The sequence below is a fragment of the Oryctolagus cuniculus genome, chromosome 7 (assembly GCF_051225735.1).
Source record: "Oryctolagus cuniculus isolate XC-2025 breed Fujian yellow rabbit chromosome 7, ASM5122573v1, whole genome shotgun sequence".
Taxonomy (NCBI): Eukaryota; Metazoa; Chordata; class Mammalia; order Lagomorpha; family Leporidae; genus Oryctolagus; species Oryctolagus cuniculus.
Genome location: NC_142873.1, coordinates 118,774,851 through 118,795,373, shown reverse-complemented (window position 1 = coordinate 118,795,373; position 20,523 = coordinate 118,774,851). Strand labels below are relative to the sequence as shown.

General features: G+C 42.5%; 1 protein-coding gene across 9 annotated transcripts in view; it reads right to left on the bottom strand.

Annotated features, from left to right (window-relative positions):
- Window positions 1-20,523, bottom strand: part of USP24 (ubiquitin specific peptidase 24) — a 153,630-nt gene that overhangs the window by 55,803 nt on the left and 77,304 nt on the right. For all 9 annotated transcript variants that reach the window (XR_016211007.1, XR_016211008.1, XM_089300564.1 and 6 more), the window contains 12 exons: window positions 19,467-19,543; window positions 17,593-17,733; window positions 17,385-17,438; window positions 16,322-16,437; window positions 12,690-12,756; window positions 12,451-12,561; window positions 11,694-11,792; window positions 11,426-11,599; window positions 7,819-7,904; window positions 7,560-7,653; window positions 6,421-6,576; window positions 2,759-2,856 (listed from right to left, as the gene is read on the bottom strand). Coding sequence is in view for 7 of the 9 variants with exons in the window: in XM_089300564.1 (XP_089156690.1) it covers window positions 2,759-2,856; window positions 6,421-6,576; window positions 7,560-7,653; window positions 7,819-7,904; window positions 11,426-11,599; window positions 11,694-11,792; window positions 12,451-12,561; window positions 12,690-12,756; window positions 16,322-16,437; window positions 17,385-17,438; window positions 17,593-17,733; window positions 19,467-19,543 (1,273 nt within the window). In the remaining 2 variants the exon portion in view is untranslated. The remainder of the gene's footprint in view (window positions 1-2,758; window positions 2,857-6,420; window positions 6,577-7,559; window positions 7,654-7,818; window positions 7,905-11,425; window positions 11,600-11,693; window positions 11,793-12,450; window positions 12,562-12,689; window positions 12,757-16,321; window positions 16,438-17,384; window positions 17,439-17,592; window positions 17,734-19,466; window positions 19,544-20,523) is intronic.

The following is a 20,523-nucleotide window of genomic DNA, read 5'->3' as shown; positions in this document are numbered from 1 at the left end:
TGCCCAGTATCTCCATGAGGCTCGCTCTCACATCTCCTTCAGGTCTTTGGAAGATACCACACATCACTGGAGCTCTTCTTGATCACCCTACTGAAACCCACAACCCTTTCCATCCCTGCTTCCTGCTTTATTTTTCTTCACAGCTCTAATCATCATCTGACCTATTCTTTTACTTGCTTATTATCTGTTTCCCCCTCCAGACTGTAAGCTTGATGAGGATTTGGATTTTGATCTAACGTACTTACTGTTCTGCTTCCAGTGCTTAAAACAATGGCTGGTGGGGAATTAACTGACATAAACAAATGAGCCAAAATAAAATACCTTTATTATCATAGCCCTGTCAATAGCTCAGGAACTTAAAATCAGTCTTTCCCAGGAATACGTCTACGGTGTGAAGCAAAGAATAAAACTACATATGGGCACCAGGCCTTCCCTGACAGTTTGGGAACTTATTTAACCCTGCCTTTCCTGTTTCTCCTTTCCTCTATCTCCTCAGGGTCCTTACCCAGCTTCCCTTCCCCACCAGACCTCCAGACAGGAAAGTCTGCAACTATCCTTCCTTCACTCCAGCTTCAAGTTCATCCCCACTGCTTCCCTGCCCAGAGAAATAGCATGCTGCTTCTTCCTAGAGCAAATCTCTCAACAGTAGAACTGAGCTCTGCCAAATTCCCCTTGTTCTTTGATCTTTATTCTTTTCTCCATCAGTGGCCCATTTAAGTTAGCCAATAAACAGAACAGGTCTTCTACAAACTAAAATCAAAACAGAAAAGCAGGGTTGGGCATTTAGCACAGCAGTTAGGAAACCACTCAGCACTCCCACATGCTATCTGGGAGGGCCAGGGTTCAAGTCTGGGCTCTGCTCCGGGCTCTACTTCCTGCTAACACACACTCTGGGAGGCAGCAGATAATAATTCAAGTAGTTGGGTCCCTGCCACCCTCGTGGCAGACCTGGATTGAGTTCCAGGCTCCCAGCTTCAGCCTGGCCTGCGCCCAACTGTTCCACACACTTGGAAACTGAACTAGCAAATGGAAGATCTTTGTCTCTCTTTCAAACAAAAACAAAAACAAACAAAAGAAAACAAATAAGAAAACACTCTGAAAACAGAAAAGCAAACTTCTCCTGCAGGTATTCTTCCCTTTGATGGACCGTTACCTCCTGTCTCTCACAGACCTGAAAGCAGAGCTTTCTACTCATTGTCCTCCTTCCTTCCTTCCACTTGGTTCTCATCCCTGCCAGCTGGGGCGTGCCTGCTGGCTTAACACAGCAACGCCACTCCCAAATCTCCATCCCATCCTCCATCCTTCCCTTGAGCCCCACATCCCAGCCACCCACTGCACATGACTCAAAGGGATATAATCGAATTTGCTTTTCCTGCTTCTGTGGCCTCTATCCTCCAAATGTTTACTTTCCAAACTGCCTATAGACTCACCATTCATTCTGAATGTTCCCAGTACAAAGACATGATACGAGTCTGAGATGACGGATACACTAATCACTATAATCTGATCATTACACATTAGGGTATATGTATTGAAATATCATACTGTAATCCATAAATATGTATGCTTATGTGTCTATTAAGAATATATATATATGGGGGCTGGCACTGTGGCGCAGTGGGTTAAAACCCCAGCCTGCAGCACCAGCATCCCATATGGGTGCCGGTTTGAGTCCTGGCTGTTTCACTTCCAATCTGGCTCTCTGCTATGGCCTGGGAAAGCGCAAGTCCTTGGGCCCCTGTACCGGTGTGGGAGACCCAGAAGAAGCTCCTGGCTCCTGGCTTTGGATCAGCTCAGCTCTGGCCATTGTGGTCATTTGGGGAGTGAACTAGCGGATGGAAGACCTATCTCTCTGGTTCTACCTCTCTTTGTAACTCTTTACAATAAATAATTTTTTTTAAAAAAAAGAATATACATATGTCTATATGTGTGTGTGTGTGTGTGTGTGTGTGTGTAAGCCTGACCACTCACCCATTCTCTTAAGCTATTTTATAGGCTACTTAATAAATGTCCCTATCTTATACCTAACTAGTCACGAAGACCAGCTTACATCTTACAGATGCCACTCTACTCCTGCCCTGTCTCTCTTCTGGGGAGCACCACCAGAGCACTTAGCTGTCATCCCTGCCTCGTTTCCACTCACCTTCTCCACTGCTGCCAGGGTGATTGTTTTAGGTGGCTGCTGGCTTAGAGGGGGACCTGTTTTCCCACGGACTGCAAGATAACATCCAGGTCCTCAACGTTATGAGGCAGAGTTCTCTCTCAATCTCTTCTTGGGCCTCCCGGGCAGATAGGAGCCACAGTGTCAGGTTTTCACCCAGGCCGCCCTGCACCTTGGCTCACAGTGCCCTTTCTCTTCTGCTCTTACTCACCGGGACAATCTTTGCTCAGGTCTCAGTTCTCAGCTTAACTCACGCCATATAAACATCATCAACGCTCCATGGTGCTCTGGCTCCCCTCCCACCAGGACTTTGACGTGGCTCTGTTTTAATACTCCCACCTCGGTTCTTCTTGACAACCTCCCCCACTAGCAGAGGAGAAAGAGATGTGCTTCTGTACACTGTTCAAATAACCGACACTCACAAAATGAATCCCACTGATCTAGAGGACAGGAACATCACTGCTTCCTTCCTGTTGGGGCTCGCACAATGCTTCACACGACAGCTTGTCAACCTCCCCATTTCTTACAGGAGAAAAGAACTAAAATACCTATAAACCATTGCCTGCACCTTGAATAACACTGCATTCAAACTCTAACCTCAAGCCTCCTGCTTTGAGGAAGTTTTCACAGAAGGATTTTGCACAACTTCTCGCCATGTCATCATCCGCTGTTGGCATGAGTTTGGAGCTTAAAACCTAGGAAACAGACAAGCACAATTAATCATTTCCACGCTTTCAGCAGAAATTATACTTCACTAAGTAAGATGCTGACAACTCAAGTCAGAATCTCTTTACATGGTGCATACTGAGTCCAGAAACTGCCAGTTCACACTTAAATTGGTCACATTTTCCACATTCTATTTGGTTATGAAGAAACATTTTTTTGCTTTTTCCCCCCATTTAAAGATTTATTTATTTATTTGAAAGCGAGGGAGAAAGAGATCTTCCAACCATTGGTTTGCTTCCCAGATGGCCAGGAGCCTGGAACTCCATCTGGGGTCTCCCACCTGGGTGGCAGGGGCCCAAGGATTTGTGTCATCTTCCATTGCTTTCCCAATTGCATTAGCAGGGAGCTGGATGAGAAGTGGAGCAGCCAGGACTCAACCAGGCACTCACATGAGACGCCAGCATTCCAGGTGTGTGCCCTCTGTGTCACAATACCATCCATAATCATTGTGTTCCAAGGAAAACTACTATGTGGTTTTTATGAAAATGGCAAATGTGAAAGTCTCAGGCATAGAGGTTTACATAAAAATAGATGATTTTAAGTGATATGCTGGGTAAGTTCCAACAATAAGTATGTAAACCCAAGCTTTATAAAAGTGCCCCAATACTAAACATGCTAGGTGAGCTCCCTAATAATGACTGACTTCGACTTACTGAGCATCCACAACATACTAGACATCGCAATTAACTTTATAGGTGAGGGACTGAGGTCCAAGAGGTTATGTGACCTCAAGGTCATATGGTCAGAATTCCAACCCAGATGTGTGTCTCTCCGCTATCCAGGTCCTTCGGGTGTCACCGAGTGCTCTGGTGGGTGGAGGATCATGTCCCTCGAGTAATCCCACTAGAGCTAGTACAAGATGACGAATCTATGTCACTCCGGTTTTATCACCCACTCGCTGAGAGGTCCTGGTCACATGGTTGTCCCTTTTGCCTCAGTGTTCTCATCAGTTAAGTCAGGGTAACAATCACTCCTACCAGAGGTCTACTTGGACTAAGTAAGGCAGACCTACGGCACTTAGAACAAGCACCAGCAAAAATAAATGCTCAGCCAACAGCTGATTTATTTAGTTGTCACAATTTACATATTTAAAAATCTCCTATTGCCTCAGATTTACATTTGATCTAGTTCAAGATCTTCTATTCTAAAATGTCTGCTTCTAGGAGGCCATGGGTGTTGTGAGCCCACTCAGTGGGTTTCTGGTCGAGACGCTTCCTTGCTAGGTTGCTCCTTGGGAAGCAAGCTCACCAGCCTCAGGGGAGGCCAGCGGTGGGGAAGGAGCCTGTGTGTGCCCCTCTAACCCTGCCTGAGCACACCCAGCTCTGCATCTACCTGCTTGCCCTCCATGGTGGGGGGGCCAACAGCTAGTGCAGACAGCTTCCTTAGGGGACAGGTGCTTGCAATATCCATTCTGAAGTTTTCTAGCAGGCAAGCCTAAGTCAAGGAGCAAAATACAGGGAAATTAACCTTTCGGATGACAGCTATAATAGCTGCTTTTGGAAGGCTTAGGTTTTCCAAATATTATGTGTATTTAAAGCAAAACACAACTTATCAAAGGAATTCACACTCAGAAGTCCTAAAATTATACTGGATAATGCAATGGTAAGTATTTGATGATGAGCCAGGATCATCATTGGACAATTCTGCTTTCCTAGATGCTCTCAAATGTGGATGTTAAGAATTCTATCTTATATTTTTAAGGTAATCATTCAAAAGCAAGTGATAAATTTGGCAGCTGTTGCAAGATGAACATTTTGTAAGCTTAAATGGGCCAAAATTTCTAGATAATCTTGTGTTCTGAAACTCTGATATATTTTTAAGTGTCTACATTAAATGGGGACATGCTTTGTTTTAAAATATTTACTAAGTATTTTTTCCTTCTGAATTTTCTTTTTTCAAGACAGTACTTTAAGGCAAATATGAAGTGTTATCACACGTTGAACATGCAAGCCAAGTGGAGCATAAAAACTAATGAATGCAACTATATTCTCCAAATAAGATCACCAGATGAAGTAAGACTTTGGAGAAACACTGGCACCCTCTTACCAATTATAATCTTTGTTATGACTCAAAACCTATGTAACATACATGATAATCAAGATGTAGGATATCTACTCAAGGTACAAGGCATGATAATTCTTGTTGTGTAGGCTTGGAAATGCATTCTTTGAGAAATAACTGCCTGGATATTACTTCCTAGAACAAATCAGAATCAGCCAAGGCTTTATTTCTTATAGATCTGAAGTGGCACAAGGACTCATTCGTCACTTTCCAAGAGTAGGACTGGTTTTATTTGATTGCCTTTTACACTGCCCTGGGTTTGTGATGGGCTGTCTAGACTTAGCATATACAGCCCCCTATATGTCTTACTGTAAGATCCTGGAGGAGATATCCTATTTCTCCCAACTCTGAATGCTTAACTATCACAATGACTCATACACAGTAAACAACTGGTCAATGTCTACTGAACTACATCTGCTAGTTTCAAAGCAGGTTTTGGGGAGGCAGCTAAGTGCGACAGTGTGAAATCCTACTGCCCACAGTGAAGGCACTAAGAGAAGGAACACTCACGAATGAACCTATGCCCTTGTAAGACAACCCAGAGAGCAAGTAAGGCTGCCACCCGTGGCACTGGCATCCCATATGGCTGCTCCACTGCCGATCCAGCTCCCTGCTAATGGCGGCTGGGAAAGCAGCAGAAGATGGCCAAGCGCTTGGGTCCCTGCACCCACGTGGAAGAACCAGAAGTTCCTTGCTCCTGGCTTAGGTCTGGCCCAGCACTGGCCATTGTGGTCATTTGGGGAGTGAACCAGCAGAGAGATCTCTCCCTCTCTCTGTATATCTGCCTTTCAAATAAATAAAATAAATCCTTGAAAAATAAAAAAGCGAGACCCCAGAGAGCTCCACTGTCTCCGCCAGCCAAGTGAGGTGCAAGAGAAGACAGCTGTGTATGACGCAGGACGTGGCACATCACCAGACGCTCATCAGGCACTCCCCAGGCTTCAGCACTGAGGGCCGCGAGTGCTGGCCGCTTAAGTCAACCAGGCTATGCTAATTCATTACAGCAGTCCAAATGAACTAAGACAGCCATCATAATAATCTTTCGCTCTAACACATCCAGCAGTTTTTTTTTGACCTTGAATAGTAACATGCCTGCTGATGAATTCTTCATAAAGTTTCATTAATGGTCACAAGCTACAAGAGCTTTTTAACAACTGAAGATGCATTTAGTCAAGGAGGCTGAGGATTAATAATTCATATTACACAGACCTGACTTTCAGAGGAAGGCAATGAAACCTGTGTGACACTAAGGTGTTCTTTTCCAAGTGTAACAACAAACAGACAAAAGTAGATGGAAAAAAAGCCTTTTCAAAGGCAAAACTGTTAGTTTCAACTTCTATTTTTTAAAACTAATTTTGTAACAGCAATCCAAAACAACAAAACCTATTAATCTATTTCTGATATCCGAAAGCATGAATCTACAAACCACAATGGATCTGTCAAAATGAAATAAAAAAAGTCAGGTTTCTTACTTCTAAGTTGTAGAGCACTCTGAAGGTGGACATTCCTGGGGCAAAAGATCGAAACAGACTTTCTAAAATGGAGCTGGCACTTGGCTGATGCTGCTGCTTTGAAGAGAGGGACGGAGACTTGGAAGACTGAGAACTTGATTCAGACAGCAGTGTTTTCTAAGTTTAAAGAAGGAAAACAAACACATGTCTTATAAGCATAAATTTAGAAGAAACAGATCTTAGTATTAATGCGAATATTCTTTTCCTCTTAATAAAAATGTTCCTTTTCCTCTGTATATAAGCTGTACCAATCTAACTTTCAAAAAATTAACTTCATAAACCCACACTCTATTAAGACATCAAACCTCATCACAACAATTCTAAGTGTTCAACAATATTCAAATATACATGAAACTTCCGAGAATTCATTCTAAGCAACACTGGCAAGTTTATTTAAATTTTCATTTTAAAACTCATACTTGTGAATATTAGTAATGAAATTGTAAGATTGTTGAAGTATCACAGTCTCAAAAAAATTTTTTTTAGCTAGTATTAGTTCCGGTCTCCCTCCAATTAATACATCAGCCATAAATGACCAAGCTGATGTGCATTTCATCCACTAAGATATAAAATACAAAACTTATTCTAACAACTTTGTTCTAAACATATTTGATACATAATTAAATAATATAGACAAAGACAATTTGTACATATATAAAAATCTTGAAATAGCATTCTAAAAATTAAAATGAATTGTAAATATCAACTGTAAAAAAATTAAACGATAATCCATTTATATAAGCAGCTCAGACACACAACAATTACTCAGAGAAGTATCATGACAGAAGAAAAACATCTCAACTAAGTCAGAACTAGAGTAGGATCCTGGACAAGTGACTTTATCTCATTGTTTCCTAACCCATGACCCGGGAGGGTATCTAAGGCTCGTCCAGCTCTCAATCTGCTGTCATTCTTGACTATCTGAATATTTCAAAGTCAACTTGAGACTCTCATTTCCACTTGCAGCAAAGGCGTCTTTGAAAAGAAGAAGTGTTGGAAGAGGAGTATCCTTTGGTTTCATGTGAATGCAGGCTGCTCTTTCACTGAATCACGGTATGAAATCTCCATGATAGTTAAATAACTATTCACGTTACTCTTACCTTTCTTCCTAAAGAATCGAGCTGATCAAGGGCTTCCTGAATGGCTGGGTCAGTGGGTATCAACAGCAGAAGCTTTCGTACTCGTAGAGTTATCCTAAAATTTTTCAAATACAAATTTTTTTTCACATAAGCCACAGTTTCAGTAACAAAGTCATTCAGGATAAAATGTCAAGTACAATACTTTTCAAGTAATTAGTTCTCTGGTTTCCTGACCTTAGCAAGTAACTCTCTCTCAAGCCTCCCAAGCATCTGTACATACCTTGGCTCTTCTAGGTTGGCAAGCTGGTAAAGCATGTCAAAGACGTTACACACGAGAGCCATCACGACACCAGGGAGAGACTTCTCCTGGGGGAAGAGCACAACAGGAGCACCATTTGCAAAAGAACGTTCTCCTACTCTAACCACGCTGACCAACACTAGGGCCACGAGCAAGCTGGAGCGGGCAGTGCTCATCTGCACTGAAGACCGCCATGTGGGGATCCACCAGAGCCAGAGACCATGACCATCCATCCAGCGTCACCGGCTCTCCCTTCTCCTCGCCACCTGCTGGCCAAGGGGCAAAGCAGCTGCAGAGATTTTAACACAAAAGGTTTGGGTAGGCAATACAAGGGACAGCAGGCACACCAGGTTAATCACTGCCAGTCTGCAGGAAAGCAAAACTAAGGCAGCGCGTGCGCGCGCGCGTGTGTGTGTGCGTGTGCGTGTGTTAATTCACACATTCATACAAAGCCATAAAAAATATATAATCTGAGAAAAGGTAAGTTACTTTGCTTTTCATGAAGGTCAGAAAAGACAAAACTGATAAACTACAAAGAAGAAATTCACAGGTGATTAAAGTTCTAAATTGGTTAATAGGAGAAAGGAAACTAGATGTCATTATAGAATGCATGTACATGTGGAAATACTTTAATTTGGGATAAATATGAAACAGTTTAAAAATGTGACATTTGAAGATGCTAGGTATATTGTTTTGTTGTAAACGTTGACACTTCGAGTGGGATTTCTTCCTTAAATTCTTGTTATAAACAGGGATCTTCATGAAGTCTGTAGAGAATACATATTAGGAAAAAAACTGCATGGATTCCAAAATTTTCGGGGGCCAAATAAACTTTTATTTTAATTTCATTTTTCCACAAACTTTACTGAACCTGAAGAGTTCTTTAGTATTTACAGCAAGGTTAGAAAGACACAGTCACACAAACATCTTATATTTGGGATTAAATTAAAGGAATACATTTAATAAACATTTAAAAAAGCCCTATATGGCTTTTCAAATCTTTACTTTCTATTACTTGCTCTCTAGACTGCAAAAGCCAAAGAGCAAAAAGTATTCTTTTTTTTGATTTCTCTAAAACACAGTGATGGAGAGATGGAGAGCCAGTGAGGAAGAGAGGAAGAGAGAGAGAGAGAGAGAAAGGGAGTATCTTTCATCCCCTACTTCACTCCTGTAATGGCCACAACAGCCAGGGTCTGGGCCAGGCTGAAACAGGGAGCCAGGAACCCCATGTGGATCTCCCCTGTGGGTGGCAGGACCCTAAGGATCTGGGCCATCGTTTGCTGCTTCCCAGGATGCATAAGCATGAAGCTGGATCAGAAGTGCAGAGTATCAGGTACTCAAACCAGCACTTCGAGATGGGATGGCAGCATCGCAAGCAGCAGCTTAACGTGCTGTACCACAACAGCAGCCTGGCACAACAGGCTTGCTCAGCTTTGCGCTCTGGAGCCCAGCTCAGCCCCCACACAGAAAAGGTACAAAACAAACAGAGAGAATGTATCACACGGTAGGCACTGCTTTAGCAGTGAACAAAACCGACAAACGCCAGCTCTCCTGGCATCTACGTTTTAGAGGGAGATAAATCAACAAGACAAAAAAAGACTGTCAAAAAGGCTCACAGAAGAGCAGGTGCACAGGCCCTAAGGTGCTGAGGACCAGAAGGAGGCCAGTGTAGCTACAGTGCTATGAGTGGGAAGAGGGTCAGAGGGTTCTGCGAGCAGAGGTAGGACATGAAGTCCTGGTTAAGACTGTGGCTCTTACTCTGAGTGATATGGGACCCAGTGGAAGAAGCTGAGGAGTGCCCACAGGGTGCCCTGTAAAGCAAGCACAGAACTGGTCTAAGGGCAGAAGCTGTGAGACACATGAAGGCACTACCGTGCCTCCTTCCAGGCGAGGAAGAAAGTGGCCCAGACTGGTAAAGCCATGCAAGCAGCCAGGTTCAGGATGCATTTTAAAGGCAGTCAAGGATTTGCAGACTGGCATGTGTGTGAGGGAAAGAAGAGAAGCCAGGGTCTGGGGACGGGCAATTTAGAACTGTGGAGATGCTACTATCTGAGGGAGAGCAAGACTATGGGCTGAAGCGGTTTGGGGCGGGAGTGACATGGTAAGACAGGATATCAGAGCTCAACTCTGGATATAACAGGATTGGGGTACCCAGCAGAAGATGTTGAGTAGGGAGATAGACTTGTTTACCTGGACTTCAGAAGAAAGACAAAATTGGGCATTATCAACATATATTCCACATGTAAAGCTCTGAGACTGCATATGCTCATTAAGGGAATGAATGTAGATGGAAGACAGGTTCAAGGACTGGGCCAGAGAACTGCTCTGTATGGAGAGCAGGGAGTCGAAGAACAAGCAAGGGACAGGCAGAAGGTCAGGGGAAAGACAGGCGAGGCTGGAAAGCCAAACGAAGAATATTTCAAAGGAGGAGGGACTGGAGCGGTGTTGTAGCATGGTCCATGAAGCCGCTGCTTACAACACCAGCATTCCAGATTGGAGTTCCAGTTCAAGTCCTGGCTGCTCTTTGTTTCAATCCAACTCCATGCTAGCGCACCTGGGAAAGCAGTGGATGATGGCCTAAGTACTTGGGCATCTGCCACAGATGTGGGAGAGCTGAATGGAGCCCAGGTTCCTGGCATTGGCCTGTCCAAGCCCGGCTGTTATGGCCATCTGAGAAGTTGAACCAGCAGCTGAAACATCTCTGTCATTTTGACTTAAAATAAATAAAATATATTTTTTTTTAAAAAAAGGAAAATGAGTATGGAGAGTTAAGAGTGCCAGAACAAGCTGAGAAGAGTCGACTCTTTCCGAGAGAAGTCAAGTAGGACAATTCTTTCATGGAGCTCTGATTTGGGAAGGAGAGCGTGGCACAGTAACTGAAGGTACAACCAGGAAGTACTTTTTAAAGACGGCAGAGATAATGTAACATGTTTGAATGCTAAAGGAAATGACTGATTCAATGAAGAGTTGTATGAGGGACAGTGAACAGCCAGGCAAAATTAGTGATTTGGAAGGTTCTGTGGTTCTAAAGGTGGAGAAATCCATCGCCCCTCCCCGCACTCCCACCACCAGTGGATCCTGGCATTCTCCAATTACACAGTTCTGAAGACCTAGATCCTATCTGAGACCCAAGGACATTATCATCTATATTTACATGGGCTGCCAGCAAAAATATATTGTCAACTCCTTTTATTTGCATTGAAATGTATCACTTGGGGTCACCACTGTGGCATAGCGGGTTAAGCTGCTGCCTGCAGTGGCAGCATCCCATATGAGCGCTGCCGGTTCGAGTCCTGGATGCTCCACTTCCGATCCAGCTCTCTGCTATGGCCTGGGAAAGCAGTACAAGGCGGCCCAAGTCCTCGGGTCCCTCCATCTGCATGGGAGACCTGGAAGAAGCTCCTGGCTCCTGGCTTTGGATTGGTGTAGCTCTGGCCATTGTGGCCAATTGGGGAGTGAACCAGCAGATGGAAGACCTCTCTCTCTTTCTGCCTCTCCTTCTCTCTGTGTGTAACTCTGACTTCCAAACAAATAAATAAATCTTAAAAAAAAAAAAAAAGAGAGAGAAATGTATCACTCAGTACAGTACCTGCTCCATGGCGTATGATGAACTGAAAACGCCACTGCTGCTGCTGCTGGAGCTGGAGGAGGAATCTGCTGAGCTCCCGGAGGGCGTGCCGCTGCCCGAGGTCTTCACCGTCAGGACCTGCTCATCAGAAAAGCCCAGCTGGTGGAGCAACTTCTGGTCTTTATTCACCGTCAGCTGCAAAAAGTGGTTTCTTAATTATCGAGAGGGAAAGGAAGAAGAAAGTACCTGCGTCAGGCTGAAGTGCTAAAAGCTGTGGATCTGAACCTACCAGGCTATCATTTGTAAATATCTGTATATTATCCACAGGAGAGCACAACTGCTTGGCAATCTTCCACCGGACACTCCCTATGGTTTCGTTACTGTGAGCCTGTAAAGCAGAGTTACACACAGTAGTGGGAGAATTCATTCATGCATTCATTTAAACAACTGCTAGCGAGCATTTACTGATCCACCGAGCGTACTGATGTAGAAGTTGGAAACTCAGCAGAGAACCAGATACGAATCCCTAATCTTGAGAGGCTTGCCTCTGGCTGTAATTAAGAACCGCGATAATGCATGGAACAAAATCTCAATTCCTTTCTCCACAGCAGTACCATCCCCTCCTTCCCTTTCTCACAGGCATTCCTCACACCAGCCACCAGCTTGTGCGCAGCCCTGCTGCTTCCTTAGCTTGAAATGTCCTTCTAAGCAAACATCATTTACTCTGTCACTTGTATTCAAGTCTTTGCTTACATGTCACCACCTCAGACAGATTCTCCCTATCCATCTTCATCCACAATATTCCGGGCACACCCATCACCCTCTACCAACTTATCCTGTCTTCTTAGTTGTCCTTTATAGCACTTAACCATCAGCAGACCCTGTATTGCACCCTTGCACTTTTCACATATCTGCTTGCAGTCCCATCAATTCCTTTCATTTCAGGCCTTTATCATTGTGTTACCAGACAGCGATCTCAGTCAACACTGTTCTTATGCAAATAACAAGAGAAAATAAGACAGCTGTAGAGCTTAATGTACACCTACCTCTACAGTGAAGGTATCTTTGGTAGACTCATAGGTAACATTAAGAGTTAAAAGATGTCCATGAAACGAGGCACCATGAGGTAGAATAGTTCGTGGGACAGAGTAAAAGTCCTTGAAAAAGATGTGATAAAGTCAAATATGTCAGATGGGTAGTGCCAGTGTGAAACATGACAAAATCCAACCCCAGCATTTAGTCTGGTAACATGATGCACGAAGCGCCTGGACAAGGAGAGGCTTACCTCTATAGTGATCACATAGCGTTCTGCCAGAAGCAGCAATCTCTCAATTATTACAAGTTTAGTGGATCTATGGGTTAAAAAAATGTTTTTAAGTATATTTGAAACCAATTGTTGATATGAACTCTATTCTCTGTTTCACCAAGACCACAACTCCAGTCAGCACTCAGTGGCCAGAGGGTAAAATCTGCAAAGATCAAACTCTCCTTTCACACAGTGGGGAGGTGGCTCAACCAGCTCACAGCGGTAGCACAGACGGAGTAAGGAAGGACAAGCCTGCCCTCACCCTGGTTCCTTCCCTTTCTTCTTTTTCCTTTTTATATAGCTATTCTTAAGGTCAACCCACCACAAATGAACAGCTGGTAAGTTTTGACTCATCACTAAAACGTTAAAAATACTGTAAACAAAAAAGCTGACAAAGTTCTGAACTATCTAAAAATTAGAACACAAATACAAACCAGTAAGCGTACCACAATTCAAAGTTGCTGCTTGAAAATTAGATCTGAGGTCTCTTTTGATGGAAGACTTACGGAATCTTCCTTATCACTGGAAATAACAGGACCCAACACTCAGCAGCTTGTTACACAGCCACAGGTACATACTTTATTAAAGAGAGCTGCACGTATTAATACTAAGAAACAAAAATCCAAGTGCCCTGAATCTAAAAATGTGTTACTCTACAAAGTCAAGGACTTTCAAATATGTATATTTCTAAAACTGAAAAGAAGTACTGTCATTTTCTAATCACGGGCTGGTTATGCTGATTCACAACACTGGAAATTTCACTGGAAAAACAATAGTTGAGTGGCCAGCCTGTGGCACAATGGGTTAAAAGCCTCTGCTTGTTAGGCAGGCATCCCATCTAAGATTGCTGCTTTGAGTCCCAGCTGCTCTGTTTCTGACCCCGTCCCGTGTGAACGTGCCTGGGAAGGCAGTCAAAGAGGCCCAAGTACTTGGGCCTCTGCTATCCACATGAGAGACCTAGATGGAGTTCTGGGCTCCTGGCTTCAGCCTGGCCCACCCCTAGCTGTTGTGGCCATTTGGGGAGTGAACCAGTGAGTAGAAGATTCTCTCTCTGTCATTTTGCCTTTCAAATAAATAAAATAAAATTTTAACAGAGTTCTAAATTATTCCTTTTCCAGCCTATGCATAAGAACTTGAAATTCAAAAGAAAAAGCTTTAGGAAATACCTAAATGCTGTGAGTGAATTGTTTTAATTATACCACGACAATGAATAAAATCAGTACTACAAAAACACTGTACAAATGAGAAAATAACACCCCTTCCTCATGAGCTGGAACAATTATGGATACTGACAAGTTATTCTGAAACTAAGCAAAAGGTCAAGTTAAGCTGCCACCCGTCATGCTGGCATCTTATTATGGGAGTGCCAGTTTCAGTTTGTTTGCTTTTCTTCCTGTAAATGTGCCTGCAAAGCAGAAGATGGCCTATGTACTTGGGCCCCTGCATCCCAGGTGGGAGACCAAGATGGAGCTTTTGGCTTTGGCCTAGCCCAGCCCTGGCTGTTGCAGCCATTTGAGAAGTAAACCAGTGGAGGGAATATCTGTTTCTCCCTGTCACTCTGCCTTTAAAATAAGTAAAGAAGTCTTCAAAAAAACAAACAAGCAAAGAATAATAATAAAAAAAAAACTAGGGAAAAGAGTCAACTACAATGTTCTGGTTCAAATTCACTTTGAAATTATACATTTAAGGGGCCAGCACTATGGGGTAGCAGGTTAAGCCACCCGCAGTGCTGACATCCCGTATGGGCGCTGTTTGAGTCCCAGCTGCTCCACTTCTGATCCAGGTCCTTGCTATCCAGATGAAGCTCCAGGCTTTGGCCTGGCCCAGCCTTGGCCATTGTGGCCATTTAGGGAGTAAACCAGCAGATGTAAATCTCTCTGTCTTTTCTTCTATGTAACTCTTTCAAATAAAAAAGTCTTAAAAAATATTCAGATGAAAGCTAAGGACTCTTAAAAAAAAGTTATACACTCTAATAATCTCTACTTAGAGTTTGTAATAAAAAGTTTTAGAAAACTATATGGTTTTTCACGGTATTCACCCAAATATTAAATAATTTGGAATAAAAAGATCACATATTAAAGAAGGAAAACACAAAAAGCACACTCATCTAAAGAAGTAGCAGCCAGGAGACCCCAGTTCAACAGCTTATAATGCACTTCTGTTCTGACTTTTCTGATAAACACACAGTTAAGGGACTGAGTCACAGAGATGGATTTATTTTACCAACATGTCATTAGGCATTCTTAATCTACAGTCTTAATGTAAGTCTATATGGAATATACTTCCAAGAATGTTGGGATAAGAAAGTCATGACAATATTCTTATCTCAAGTCGAACCTATAATCACTTCTGGCATTTAAAGATTAAGTCTGCACAGGCTGAGTTTTATTGACTTCCTGTATGTTAATAAAGCATAGCTATACAGTACTCAACTCACCTAAAATAAAGTAAGGGGTAGAATTTTGGAGCAGCAGTTAGGATGCCACTTATGCAGAGTGCATGGGTTTCATTCTTAGCTCTGCTCCTGCGGACTCCAGGAGGTAGCAGGTAATGGCTCAAGCAACTGGGTCCCTGCCTCTCACATGTGAGACCTGAACTGAATACTAGGTCCTTGACTTCATCCTGGCCCAGTCTTGGCTGTTGTGGGCATTGGGGAGTGAACCAGAGGACAGAAGATCTTTTTCTCTCTCTGTCCTTTAAATAAAATAAAAAAAAAGGGGGGGGGGGGATATGGACAAGGATACTGCCTTAACTCCCTTTTTAGAGGAGGCTTTGAAAAGAAAATATCCCCCACTGTGAATAAAGTAAATGGGACTGTAATCCCAGGAGAAGAGAAAGATTACATGACACCCCAGCAAGACTTCCTGGGCATCAGAAACTAGGGACTGCTTCCCTGCAGTGACTGGCTCATCAAATTCCACCAAGCCCTGTAGTTACTGCAACCTAATGTCCTAACTATGAAAGAACCTCAGCACTGCTAAACTCAGATTTCACTGGGAGCATGTGAAAACTCAAACAGCAACGTGAGTGAGATGGCAGTCCACGGTTTTAACACAAACATTTGGGCCTAATGCTCTCACCAAAATTATTTGGAAAAGTAAGTTTGGTAAATAATATTTTAACTTACTATATTATAATGCATAATTTGACCAGCCCTCCCCTTTCACTTCATTTTCTTTACCCTAGCAGTGCCTTGGATTTGACTATTCAAGGAGAAAAGTTCTAAAAAAGGAAACATTCAAAATTATTCTTCAGAGCACAAATATACTTTCATTCTATCCTAGAGAACTAGTTCCTCTGGCTACACAGAATAAAAGTAAAATGAATCAAATAAATGCAGTAACAAGAACCTGTCCATGAGGTAAGAGAGTAGGGAGGGCACACTTTCATGGTTCTGGAGAGGACCTACAGGACTTCAGAAGAGACCCAGACTTGGGGATACATACTGAGGAACGTACAATTTTCCATGATACGACTGCTCCTAAAGGTATTGATTTAAAAGGAGGAAATCATGAATCAAGAGATCTCCAAAGGGAAAAGATACCAATTATTTCCTTGAACTGATAGATATGCACATGTTGTATATTTGCTTTGTTTCTGTAATCACTTACCTATATGGAGACTGAACGGACGTTGCTACAGTTGGCATGGCAGTTGCCGTAAGCATTTTTGTGGCTCTAGTCACAGCATGTGTTAGAGTGGGGCCGCCAAGTGCTGAGCTTGCTGCCTAGAAACAGAATAACCATCTCTATCAGGGTCTCTCCCCTGGACTCTGACATCTGGGCTGCGTAACTGCTGTGGAGAGCCTCCAGTGCCTTGCAGGATGTTTAGCAGGATCTGTGGCCTCGATCCACCAAGGCTGGTAGACGTTTCTAACTGTGAAGGTACCAGATGGGCCCTGGGAGGCAAATGAGCCCCAGCTGAGAACTACCGCTCTACACATGTTAATACTTACACGGTGCCTCATACAGAGGTGCTTGAATATGTGCATGTTTTTAGGATGACATTTTTGATGGAAGTCATGATTTGAGAAATACCACATAGATTCTAGCATATACTTATCACCATAAAGTTTATATACTGATATTTAGGGGCAGCAGCATTTTACGCTTTTGGAATATTCTTTATTAGATATAAAACCTAAACAAACACAGATTTCAAGTGAAGTGAATGTGACATGGCACTGGAGGCATGCTGGAGATGACATTACACAGCAGGCTGCCGAGGGACAGGACAGCCAATGCCACTTACTACTGAACATTTGGCCATGGCCTTTAATAGCAATTATGGTAAAAACTTGGAGAAGGGCAGGAAAAGCAGAAAATGCACGTACAAAATGGAAAGAAAAAGGAGTTCCACTACAAATATGGACTGTATAGACCTGTCCTCTGCAAACAGTTCCTATACCCTCAAGGGGCAGATGCGGTGGAGAAGGAGAGGAGAAGAGGGGGTGGGAGGAAGAAGGAAAGATTTCCTATAAGGTGTCCTCTTAAAAAAACTGATTGAGGGCATCCTGGCATCTATTCCCTATGCCACAATGGGGTACACTGCAGAAAATTCAACAGAATTCAACCTCGGACATCAAAATTATATGTTATCTAAAAATGTAAACATTTAAAAGGAAAAATACAAAGCACTTATTCTAAAGATGGTTAAATAAAATTTGCTACTTACTTCTAATCTTGTATAGCAATCAGCAATAAATTTCTTATGTAAAGATACTGAATCCTGAAAGTAAGAGGTATATGCAAATTAAAATCAGTCCATGGCATTTACCTTTAATCATTATTTAGAACAAAACATTGGAGAATGGTACAGGTTCACAACTTAAAAAAAATGTATGCCTTTGATACAGAAGTGATGTCTTTACTTAGATACCCACCTTCTTCAACCTCGGATTGAGATTAATGTAACTATAGCTTATGATTAACTGAATGGCTTCATTAGCAATTTCTTCATCAGGTGATTCCATGGCTATCTTCCAAATGAAATCCATTCCTATCAATTCCAGTTTTTCTACATACTGTTCAAAAGAAATAAATTATATACAAATTACATAGGTCAGCAGGATCATAAAATTATAGACAACTATCCTCTATTATATCTGCAGTTCACACCTCTTCAGTTCAGTATCAGTAAAAGCTATAAAAACCCAGTTCTGGGGCCGGTGCTGTGGTATACTGAGTAAAGCTGCCGCCTGCAGGGCTGGCATCCCACATGGGCATCGGTTTGAGTCTTGGCTGCTCCACTTCCAATCCAGCTCTCTGCTATGGCCTGGGAAAGCAGCAGAAGATGGCCCAGAAGATGGGCCCCTGCACCCACATGTGAAGACTGGGAAGAAGCCCCTAGCTTCAGATCAGCACAGCTCCAGCGAATGCGGCCAACTGGGGAGTGAACCAGCAGATGGCAGAACTCTCTCTCTCTCTCTGCCTCTCCTTTCCCTCTGTGTGACTCTGACTTTCAAATAAATAAATAAATCTTTAAAAAAAAAATAAAAACCTAGTAGTACATCAAAATACAATTGTACTGATACGGAACTGAAAGCACTGGGCAACCTTGGATAGGTGTAGGGAGTTTTTCTTGCTATCCCTAACCCCATGCTGGTCATCCATGCAGACTGGCTACTAAAACAGAAACAGCACAACAGTAGAGGAGCACCACCTTTGTAAGATTTTCTTGAAAAGGACATGGCATCAAGCTAGAAGTGGTGACTAAATCTTAGGGCTCAACCTGGTTTTCCCAAAGCTCAGTTAGAAGTGCAGGACTCAGGCTTACAAAATCTTATAAAAACTTATTATTCCAGGAAGTCAGGTCCTGAATGAAAGGACTTAGAAAAAGAGCTAGTAGTTTTTGTCTTTCTTTTTTAAGGGTGTAGGTAAATATACCCATAAGCTATCTGTATTTTATAGACTTATTATTTTACTGTCTATTCATAAATTTTTCTCCCCAAATATGTACCATTGTGACTGCAGAATTGCAGATTTTGTTACTTTTGCAGGTGCACACGAACTGCTGGATCTGAGGCCATCGAAGCTTACAGGAACTGCCCCTACTTGGCAATCACCAAGCCACAGGGGGGCACTGGCTGCCCTCACATCAGCAAGAAATGGAGAGAGATTTGAGAAGTGAGTTGAGTTCTGCAAGCAGTTGGTGGGACGTGGCAGTACAGGAAAGGAAGCCTCCATTTCAGTCTGAGAGAGCTCTGTTACCAGCACAGCAGTCAGCAGTCAGGGCATCGTGTTCTTTAAAAAATTCCATGCTTTCTCTCAATTATAACATGCTTTGCTAAATACTAAATAAGCTGTATGAGATTATTCAAATTATCTAGTTTTGAGAATAATGGTTTAAAGATGATTTGGTGTTTAAACTCATGCAGCCAGTTTAAACTCTAAAGTCCTAAGGGTACTAAGGGGAACAAAATTAATCCAATGATGGTGTTCAGAGGCAGAGCCTCTGGGAAGTGATTAAGGTTAAACCAGGTGATAGAGTGGAACCCCGATGGGTTTATAGAGTGGGTTTATAAAAAGAAAGAGAAACTGTAGATTGAAGAGACAGAGGCGTGCACTATTTGTCTCTTGTCAGATGATGTCCTGTACCAGGTAGAATGCTCTCACTAGAGATGGAACCATTGGGGCCATCTGACAGTAAGACTATGAACCTCCAGAATTGTAAGCCTAAATAAGCCTTTTTTCTTTACAGAGTTAACCTGCCTCAGGTATTCTGTTACAGTAATGAGAAGCTAATGCATGTACTTACCAACTGAGCTCCTTGTCTTTTTAAACGATGATCACAGAGATTCACGTTTTCAAAAAAAGTCTTAAATAAGTTAAAACCTGAAATTATAGAATTCCACATAAATTCGTGCACTCAAAGTAACGCAGATAAGTAATGAAAAGATTCTGAGTGAATCAAGAACTAAAACCACAGAGTTCTTGGCAGTGGGTTTCTTGGATGCAAGTATAAAGGCATCAGCAACAAAAGAAAATATAACTTAATTAAAGAAAATTGAACTTAACCAAAATTTAAAACTTGAAAATATTTGTTTGTTTGTTTGTTTGTAAGAGAGAGAGGCAGGACTCTCACCCACTGGCTGACTCCTCAATGCTTACACTGGCCAGGACTGGGTGAAAAGCCAGGAGCTGGAAATTCCATCAGGGTCTCTGATGTGGGTGGCAGGATACCAGTCACTTGAGGCACCACCACTGCCTCCCAGGGTTGCACCAGCATGAATCTGCAGTCCGAAGCTGAAGCCAGAAGCGGGAGCTAGACAGTGAACCCAGGGACTCCAATAGGAGACATCAGTGTCCCAGCCAGTGTCTCAACCACTAGGCCAAATGCACACTTCCAAAATGTAAAACTTTGTGCTTCATAAAAATACTATCAAGAAAAAAAAGACAATCCATAGAATGAGAGAAAATACCTACAAATCATGTATCTCACAAGGAGCTGGTGTTCAGAATATAGAAAGGATGCTTACAATTCAGCAATAAAGAGATGAATAACCCAACTTAAAAATGGCCAAAAGATTCGAACAGAAATTTGTCCACAGAATACAAATGGTCAATAAGCACATATGAATAGATGTTCCATATCATTAGTTGTCAGAGAAATGCAATTAACTTCAGACCCACTAGAATGTCTAAACTTGAAAAAAGAAAAAGGTGGAAATAAGTATTGGCAAGAATGTGGAGAAACTGGAATCCTTATAGATTGCTGGTGAGATTACAACATGGTGCCACTGCTTTGCAAAAAAACATTTGACAGTTCCTCACAGATGATTTATATCTCCCCAAGATGACAAGCCTATACATGA